The following is a 10,434-nucleotide window of genomic DNA, read 5'->3' as shown; positions in this document are numbered from 1 at the left end:
GAGCATGGCGAGGACGGTGCGATGGTTCCACGAAGGAGGAGGCGCGGGGCGACCGGTCCAGATCCAACATTGTTTTTTATGCCTTTCCTCCTGCTTTCACTCGAGCACCCCTGCTTCTGTTCCTCCATCAATCGTGGGATGGTTAGTAAGAGGATTCATGAGCGATGTTCTTTGGAAATTTGTGGCCTTTTTTATGGGGATCTTTGGTGTTTACCCGATTTGCTCTCCATTGGTGTTGTGGAGATGTTTGGGCTGATTTGGTCACAATTGGATTGGCCGCATCGCGAGCTGCTGCAATTGGTTTTTTTAGGGATCTAGGATTTGTTTGTGTGTTTCTGCTTCCACCTTCATAATTTTTGTAGTGTTGATCTTGTAATAGTGAATAAAAAACTGATTTTCTAGGATTATCGGTTGGTTTTGATGTTGTGATTTGTCATACACGATTAGGATTTTGTATCCTCTTTGATTTTTTCTTTGGCCACTGTACACGATTGCGTTCACGCGGAGAGGGAGGGCGCCGCTCAGTGAGACATTATTAGGGATGGAAATTGGGCGCCGCTCAGTCGGACATTACGGACGAAAATTTTGTCGCATGATCGGACAAAAACAGCGATCATTGAGAGGTGACGACAGGAAAAATCCAAATATTTATATTAGCTATAGATATATTTATTATTGAAAATGTATTAATATGATTTTTTTAAAGCAACTTTTGTATAGAAATTTTTTATAAAAAATACGTCGTTTAGCCGTTTGAAAAGCGTGGGCGCGAAAAACGATCAAGGTGAGTTGGAAAAGTCGGGGAAATAGCTCTACCGTCGACGAGCATGTTCAGGTTCATGCGCACTGCACATCATTCGGACCCCGCATGCAAAATCAGTTTATGAATAACTTACAAATTAATAATCTCCGCTCAGTTTAATAATTCTAGGTCGCCAAGCCGGTTAACTTTGATTTTTACTGTTTTTGTTTACTACTACTAATTACTCTCTTAATCTCATAAAAACCAACATCTAGATTTAAAGTCGGAAGTTGGTGTTTTATGGAACGGAGGTGGAGGTAGTAACTGGAGAGGAAGGGCCTGTTCACTTTAATGTCATTTTCAACCTTACCAAATTTTGATAAAGTGCCAAAAAAGTGGCTACATTTAGTTTGCTACCAAATTTTGTTAACTATATAAGAAATCCTACTAAAATTTTGACAAGTTACCAAAATTTTAATAACTATACCAAAATTTTGGCATTGCTAAAATTTAGTAAGGTTTTTTTTATTAAAGTAAACAAGCCCGAAGAAAAAAAAAATGGTGATAAAAGACACTGCGGAATCATGAGCTTGGGTACTATGGCCTCGAGGAGAAGACAAGTAGCTGACATTGACGCACAGGACCCTCCTCCGTTCAGCGTCACTCTTTTACACCCCCATCGCCGTCCATCTGACGATATATATGATGGACGACGGCGATAGACAATGAACAGCTACGGACGGCCGAACACACGCACTGATGAGATGGAATTATGAAGGGGCGAACCCAAACGTAGAAACAACTTTTGTAATGGTTTCCTGAAAAATTCCTATTTAAACTGTCTCCGTTGAAATTCCTATTTTTTTAAATAAGATCTCAAATTATGTTAGTATGCTAAAACAGGGCGAGACTAATCGGTTGCTTGAGTTATGTTTGTGACCTTTTTTTTGTTGTAAAGATACCCCAAACACGTAAATTAAAAACTCGAAAAAGGGCCATGTAAATCTAGGATGTCGCCGTGTAAATCTAGGACAAATACTCCCTCCTTTCCTAAATGTTTGATACTGTTAACTTTTTAAAACATATTTAACTGTTCGTTTTATTCAAAAACTTTTGTGAAATGTGTAAAATTATATGCATACGTAAAAGTATATTTAACAATAAATCAAATGATAGAAAAAGGATTAATAATTACTTAAATTTTTTAAATAAGACGAACGATCAAACATTTTTAAAATAGTCAACAGCGTCTAAAATGTTTTAGGATGGAAGGAGTACGTGAGAATCTTGACGATGTATATACTAAATACGTTGTCCACATGATGTTCATTTCTAGCATTACGGATAGGTTGAGTGTCACTGATATAAGAATAAGGCGACGTAAAGTGATGTTTTAGGAAAATACTTCTTCCGTTTCAAAATATTTGACACCGTTAATTTTTTAGCACATATTTGACCATTCGTCTTATTCAAAAAATTTATAAAGTATGTAAAACTATATGTGTACATGAAAGTATATTTAACAATAAATTAAATGATATGAAAAGAATAAATAATTACTTAATTTTTTTAAATAAGACGAATGGTCAAATACATACTAAAAAGTCAACGGTGTCAAATATTTTGAAACGGAGGGAGTATATTGTCTTTTTAAAAATGGAAACTCGTTTGTCTTTCCGAACCTGTCTGATTTCCTTTAGCAAATTAAAGTTGCTTTCGTGAAATGAAGAGAGTGATGACGATTCGTGCAGGCCATATGTGCGTGGGAGTGGGAACGTATTTTTCGGTTTTTTCCTAGGTAGTACGAGGGAAATTAAATGCACGGGGATTGAAGGGAAATGTTTTTTTCTTCTCTTTGTTTTTGCAACCGACAACCGAATCAGGTAGGGTTTGGATCCAGAGACTTAACTTTAGTCTCTATATTTAGACACTAATTTATAGTATTAAATATAGACCACTTACAAAACTAATTACATAAATGAAAGCTAATTTGCGAGACAAATTTTTTAAGCCTAATTAATCCATAATTAGATAATGTTTACTGTAGCATCACATAGTCTAATTATGGATTAATTAGGCTCAATAGATTCGTCTCACGAATTAGTCCAAGATTATGGATGAGTTTTATTAATAGTCTACGTTTAATATTTATAATTAGTGTCCAAACATCTAATGTGATAGAGAGTTAAAAGTTTTAGTCCCTTTAAAACAGGGTCTCATTGTTTGTGAAGTCCATACTTGGGTAACAGACTAGCTTGTACGAAATATACTGCAAAATCAATTGCAAGGGTCTGTATTAAAATTATACTATAATTTAGCATATAAAATCTCTCCCATAAAAAGTTATTCCCTCCATATCCCAAAATATACTTAATTAGTACTTAATTTAGGGACGAAGAGAGTAGCTACATAGTAGATACCACATAGCTCAACGATTCTAAATAAAGGGACCTGTCTATACTCGTACTACTAAATATTAGTATTAGGTGGTATCTATTCGAGCACTTGGTTGCTATATTTTAGTAAGAAGTGAATAAATATTAAAAAGTATCTACAGAGTAATTAAACCATGCTTAGGAATTCATTGAAAAGAAAATCATGGTCAGGACAACCAATAGTCACTACTACGAACTATGGGGTTTATGGCTCCTTTGAAATGGAGTATTTCTATAGGAATTTCAAGGATTTGAATTTCAAAGGATTTAAATCTTAAGGAAAATTTTCTATCTAGCTTGTTTGAAGCATAGGAAAATTCCTTTGAATTGTAATCCTATACTCCAATTCCTAGGAATTTTGCACATGAGCTCTCCTACCTCATTTTAACATTGCTTTGAGAAGTCCAATGCTTCCTCTATTTCTCTCTCTTCTCTCTCTAAAATCCATCCAAATCCCCAAGTTTTTACTATGAGCTATCTAAACACATTGTCTTGCAAATTCCTGTGTTTTGTATTTCATGGGATTTGCTTACATATGGCATCTCATTTCTATTTTTTTTTCTATTCATGTGTCCCAAAGAAGCCTTTAATGGAAGACGTTGACATCTTTTTCAATGTGATACTAATTTATCTGAGATTTTCTAAAAATACTACTCTCCCCGTCTAAAAAACTTAACTTAGGAGGCAATGTGACCCCTCCTAATACAATGAATCTGGATAAATGATATGTTTATATTTATCGTACTATGAGAGATCGTGTCTCTTTCTAGGTTGATTTTTTTTTTTTTTGACGGAGTGAGTAACTCTTTATACGATGAATAGGAGTAGTAGTATATTGAGAGGGAAGCTAGACACAAGGCAGCGTGGCGTCACCGTTAAATCAGAGTGAGTCACATGCAGGACTGATCCCCTTCTTCGTCGTCGTCTTCGATCGATGTGAATTAAGATGTCCGAGGCAGGGCAATTTAGCGAGCAAGCAAATGCCTAAACCATATTATTGGTTCTTGATCAGTGGCAACGAACATTGAATCCAAGCGGGGACGGGACAAATTAAATCGTCGACGTAGACGGCGTACGCCTTACCAAGCAAAACACCCTCGATTTTGATAGGGAACGTATGATCTATCGTTGCATATTTTGCATAACCTCTTCTCGGCGACCGTCCGACGATGGAACTCACCGGCTCTGTTTCAACTTTCACGGCTTCACGCGGTATACAAACTGAATTGCCCGTCCTTAGAGGCTATAAATCAACTATAAACTTATAAACTTATGTGGAGAAAAGAGAATTTAAAAAATAAAGAGAGTTGGCTCTCATACAATAGCTAGCTATTCATATATTTCAAGATAAATACATTAAATACATAGGTAAGAGATAGAGAGAGGAGGAGAAAAAAAAGAGATAATCTTATAGCTTATTTACTATACTTGTTAACTCTAATATAAGCTATAAGCTCATAGTTGGCTCTATTATTAAACTTGCTCTTTGTTTTCCCTCATCAGATCAGACATAGAGCCTTATTGGTTGGTCTAATAAACCAAAGAAAAAGCTAAAATTTAACTTTTTGAATGATTTTTAAATATTTTGAATGTAATTTACTTTTAGTGTTAGCTTTTAAGTCGCTACGAACAAATATATATAGAAGTTGTACTTATAAATTAACTTTTATTGTTTAATAAGCCGTTTTGGTTTATTCGAAAATATATGTGCGACAGAAGAGGTTAGTAGTTTTTTATCAATCGGTTGTTACGTTACGTCCCTCTTTTTTAGGAAGAAAAAAAGATCTGGCTGCTACACAGTAGTAGTACGTACAACTCAGTACGCCACAGTGCACGGCGGATTGAGTACCAAACGGCGATGGATATGTCGCCTGCCGGCCATATGCAGGTACACCACCTGTAGGCTGTACTGCCACGGCAGTTGGGGAACGGCTATCTTTTTGCTTATTAGGATACAAATAAAAAATAATTTATATATTTCTTATATATATACACACACGTGTTCTTAACGATTTGAAATTTTAAATTTTGGTTGATAACTATAAACATAAGAAAAAGATGAGGTTGTTTAGCATGCGCCCTCGCGGGATCGTGTTGAATGCTGATATGTTTTGGTCGTCGTGGCCGGGCCGGTCGCCGCGGCACCTGATCTCTCTGCGCTTCGGTGCCGGGTGCGCGCGCGATCGAGCTGCACCTGCAAGCGGGAAGGAGGATACCGGTTCACCACTAAATTTTAAGTCTCATTGATATCACGATTTTCGATGATTTTTAATTGGTTTTTGATAAATTCCGACTGAATTTCGACCAAATATACTGTTTAGCCTTCGAAATTCCAATTGAAACCTAATTTTGAGCCGTATCGAAACGTCGAAATTTCGAGGAATTCGACCGGTTTTCGTCGGAATTGTGAAGCCTGGAAGGATATATCACGCCCGCGAGGTTGTTAGAATGCCGGTCCGGATCATACTATGTTAGGGCTTCGTTCTGTTCTGATTTCTGAATTAAGATCATTAGCACGTTCTTTCGAACTGCTAATGATCTTAACAACTTCGGATAGGGGCGCACGGTCACGGATAGCTCCCCCGTTTGGGCGGAAATGCGGTGGGCGCGTACGTGCGCCATGCTACGGCTGCGCCACCTGCTGGTTGCTGGGCAAGTTGGCCTTGTCAACTTGCTACGCGACGGAGGATTAGGTTAGCTTAGGCTTATGGCTGGCTGGCCTTCACAGTCACTCACTGTACTCTCTTATGGCCTATTCACTTTAATATAAAAAAAAAACCTTACTAAATTTTGGCATTACCAAATTTTGATATAGTTATCAAAATTTTGGTAGGATTTTTTATATAGTTACCAAAATTTGGCAGCAAACTAAATGTAGTCATTTTTTGACAACTTTATCAAAATTTGATAAGGTTGAAAGTGGTATCAAAGTGAACAGACCCTTAGTTAGGAAAAAAATAAATAATTTAGAAATGGATTTGACATCATCTATTACAAAACAAATCTGAACTGTTCTGTTCAAATCTGTTGTACTCTCTCCGTCCTATAATATAAGGGATTTTGACTTTTTTACTTGCACTGTTTGACCATTCGTCTTATTTAAAAAGTTTTGAAATTATTATTTATTTTATGTGTAACTTAATTTATTATCCAAAGTACTTTAAGCATAACTTTTTGTTTTTTATATTTACACAAATTTTTTGAATAAGATGAGTTGTTAAATACTACCTCCGTTTTTTAATAGATGACGCCGTTGATTTTTTTCTCACATGTTTGACCATTCGTCTTATTCAAAAAATTTACGTAATTATAATCTATTTTATTATGAGTTGTTTTATCACTCATAGTACTTTAAGTGTGATTTATATCTTATACATTTACATAAATTTTTTGAATAAGACGAATGGTCAAACATGTGAGAAAAAGTAAATGGCGTCATCTATTAAAAAACGGAGGAAGTAGTACAAGTAAAAACTTAAGATCACTTGTATTATGAAACGGATGGAGTACTGAATAGTGTCAAATAGTGTCAAATCTACTTCAGGTACTTCTAGATTGTTTTTTACTGTGATGGAGAAACTACTACTGTAGGGGGGCTGCATAATCGTGATCGCGATGGACCGGTGTTGTCAACTCCGGCTGGCTGGCTGGCTCGCTCGGTGACACCGCCACCTACCCTAATTGCATTAGTCTACGTGCTTTGCACACTAGGTTAGGTCAATCCATCGATTTGCTGTGATATTATCCACCATGGAGCGGGGAATTCCACCATGGATTGGGACTCCGCTGATCCTTTGATAATGGAGGATGGATCAGGAGAACCGATCCAACGAATTACTTCCTCTTTCACGATCCCAGCAAACTTATTCCTATTATTAGGTGGTATCTAATCCATATTGTTAGTTAAATTGCTCACAAATAATATATTACTGTTTCCTTTTTGTGTTTTCTGAATTGGCATAACACTTCATTTCTCGCTATATATATACATCAGTAGGATTGCAGGAATGAAGCACTACTTCTACGTGGATAAAATATTTTATATTTTAGGATAGAGGTAGTATTTGTATATGCCCAGAAATGAAGCATTAGTGGGACGGTGTGTGGTTTGCATTATGCAGCGTTTTCTCGTGATGAATGCATATGACCATGTACTCGTGTAGTAGATGAAAGATGTACGGACGATCCGAGAAATAGTAGCAGGTGAGGCATCGTTATCAGTCGCTGATATTTACCGGGAGAGAGAGCAAGACAGGACAGGACAGCAGCCAGCAACCGCCACCTAAGCCTGATCGTCTTTTGCACTAATCAGGCAATCCGTCCCAAAATTAATTAGCAATTAACTACTAAAAAACCCCAAAATATGAAAAAACAGAGAGAATACTATGCTAAAAAAGACGTGAATATTAGATAAAGATTTAGTATCAAATAGCTAGAATGAACGAGGATTTAAATTCAAGTCGTCTAGCCTATCACCTCGTAAAGCTAGTCAAAAGATGCCTGTGTGTTTCTCGGCTTCTCTCGTGTGGCCGCAGCAATGGAGAATTGGAGATTATTACATTACATTACATGGGCCACCTAGCCAGATCATCTTAGATTACATTAGATTAATCAAGCAATCAGTCCCAAATTAATTAGCAACTAATTACTAAAAAAACTATGCAAAAAGAAACCAAAAAAAAAAAAGAAGAAGAAAAACAGAGAGAACACTCTGCTCCTCGGCTTCTCGCATGGCGGCAGCCGGCAGCCGGCAGCGGCAGCAATGGCGATTATTACATTTATTACATGGGCCAGAGCGCGACGCCGTGTGGGTAGGCGACGGCGGCGGCGGCGGCGGAGGTGGTGGTGGTGGTGGAGGAGGTGATGGAGAAGTCGTTGAAGCCGAAGTGGACGTCGTCGTCGTCGTCGTAGTAGTCGAGCGGGAAGCTGCGCGGCGGCTCGCACGGCGGCGGGAGGAGGCAGTCGCGGCAGAGCGGGCAGGTGGCGCGCGGGAGAACGAGCCAGGCGTCGAGGCAGGCGCGGTGGAAGACGTGGCGGCACCGGAGCTCGCGGACCTCCTCGCCGTCGTCCACCCGCGACAGGCAGAACACGCAGTCCACGGGAGCCGCGTCGCGCCCGCGCCGGTACACCGCCACTGCGAGGCGGTCGCAGCACTCCGCCGTCGGCTGCGCCTCCTCCTCGCCGTCCGCCCCGCCGGCGCCGCCGGAGACGGCGGCGCGGCGGCGGCGGGCGATGCGGTAGCCGAGGAAGTCGGAGCGGGTGGGCCAGGCGTAGCGGCCGCCGCGGAGCGCGAGGGAGGCGAGGCGGAGGCCGGCCTCGGCGAGGACGAGGAGGAGGAGGAGGCAGGGGAGGGAGAAGGCGGCGAAGAGCAGCGACACGAGCACGCCACCGATCTCCATGGCGAGCGCGCGGCGCGCGGCGAGGCGGCGAGAGCGAGCCGAGGCGCTTGGCTTTGGGCTGGAAAATGGCGCGAGCGAGCGGGAGCGGGAGGAGATGATAATAATAATAATAATAATTTAGATAAGGGTGGTGTTTTTTTTATTATTTTTATTTTTATTTTGAAGGGGTTGGTTTGTTTTGTCATGGCGTCCAGCGACATAGCGATGTGTGGGAAAGCCACGCGATGAAAGGGACGCGGTGGCCGGCGGTGGCCTCACCGAATTTATATCAGATTTTGCTTCCTTTTCGAGTAAATTTCATGGGCCTCAGCAACTTCTAACCGTTCTAAGCCTGAAGTGGCATATTACTAAAATGGAAAATGAGAACAGTATCTAGTTCGGATGGTATGATACCTTACATGTATTGTCTGATATCTAGTAGATATCGGCCGATACCCCATTCGAACGGAATAATACCTCTGAGGTCTCGACTGATACCTAGTAGGTATCAGCTGATACTCAAGTATCATGCGATACCTAGAGCTGTTTGATGGTTAGAAACATTTAGTTACATGGAAAATTGTGTGATAATCCTAGTTAATTCTCATGTATATTACAATCATACGGATTTCCAGTTAGGTGTTTGCACGAAAACACGGGAGCACACCGCAGCCAAGCCTTCCGGTGAAACATGCCGAATCGGAAGTTCCGGCCTTTGAAATGGAATTCCGAACTTGCACAAGATCCGCAAGAAACTATCCGATTCAAGCAATTGATAGTCATTCTCGTTTTCGTGGAGATGCATGGATGGTTTACACGATAAACGACAAGGAGTGTACTTCAATTTCGTCAAGGGGACGGATTTACATGTGAAAATCACTTACTTCTAGACTTATATTGAAAAGCTAAAAAATTGATTTGTGATGATTGCTTGGGTGGGGTTTCAATTGCTCTTAGGGCCTGTTTGGATGGGCTTGAGATTCTGAGAAGCAACTGCTGAGAAGCTAGTTGGTGAGAATCTGAAGAAACTGGGAAACCCAGCTTCTGGCTTCTAGTTCATTTTCCAGATTCTATAGCTATAGATTCTCAGAATCTGGGTAAAAAGCTGGACAGTTTGGGGGAGCGTCTGCTAACTAAAGATTCTAGGAGAAGCTGCAGCTGCTGGAAGCTCCTCAAACAGGCCCTTAGCCTAGCAGTGGTCTTGCCTCGTACCTACTCCAAATGTTTCATATTATAAGAGCAAGTTTAATAGTATAACCCACTACTAGCTTCAATTCATCTATAGCCAATCTAATAGCTAATTCATACAATAGTTGCTTACTATACTATTAATATATGGTCCCATACGTCATACACACATTACATCTTGGAGTCCGTGCTGCAGCTGGCTATAGATCTGTAGCCTGCTGCTTTTCTCTCTCATCTTTTATCTTAGTAAAATATGTTTACAGCTGGCTAATAGCCTGCTATTGTATCTGCTCTAAGTCGTTCTGATTTTTCTTATCAAATTTCTTTAGTTTTCATCAAGTTTATAAAAAAATTCAACATCTACAAGACTAAATTTGTTTAATTAAATATAGTACTTTAAATATTACAGCTATTAATATTGTCTTTGTGCAAACAAATGCTCCCTAAAGTTTTTAGAGTAGGTATGTTTTCTTTTTAATTTTCTGTTGCTTATAATGTCTGCTTGGGCGACACAATTATACATGTACGTTCATATCTTTTTCTAGCATTATGAGCCTTGGAGTTGATCTTAATAAGGGATGTGTCCACCATATAATCAACCTGAGTAGGTGGGATTGTTCTCTCTTTAAAAGCATTATTAGTTGGTGGGAGGCAACATGCTAACATCCTCACTCCCATCACTAACAACACT

General features: G+C 39.7%; 1 protein-coding gene across 1 annotated transcript; it reads right to left on the bottom strand.

Annotated features, from left to right (window-relative positions):
* Positions 1-7,682: 7,682 nt before the first annotated feature.
* On the bottom strand, positions 7,683-8,641 carry LOC127760068 (E3 ubiquitin-protein ligase EL5-like). The gene has a single exon (XM_052284278.1). It carries the CDS (start codon positions 8,574-8,576, stop codon positions 7,959-7,961), a length of 618 nt encoding a protein of 205 aa, XP_052140238.1. The 5' UTR covers positions 8,577-8,641; the 3' UTR covers positions 7,683-7,958.
* Between the last annotated feature and the right edge of the window lie 1,793 nt (positions 8,642-10,434).

This window comes from Oryza glaberrima, chromosome 1, assembly GCF_000147395.1.
Source record: "Oryza glaberrima chromosome 1, OglaRS2, whole genome shotgun sequence".
NCBI lineage: Eukaryota > Viridiplantae > Streptophyta > Magnoliopsida > Poales > Poaceae > Oryza > Oryza glaberrima.
The sequence above is the reverse complement of the archived record's forward strand: the minus strand, read 5'-3'. Positions and strand labels throughout refer to the sequence as shown.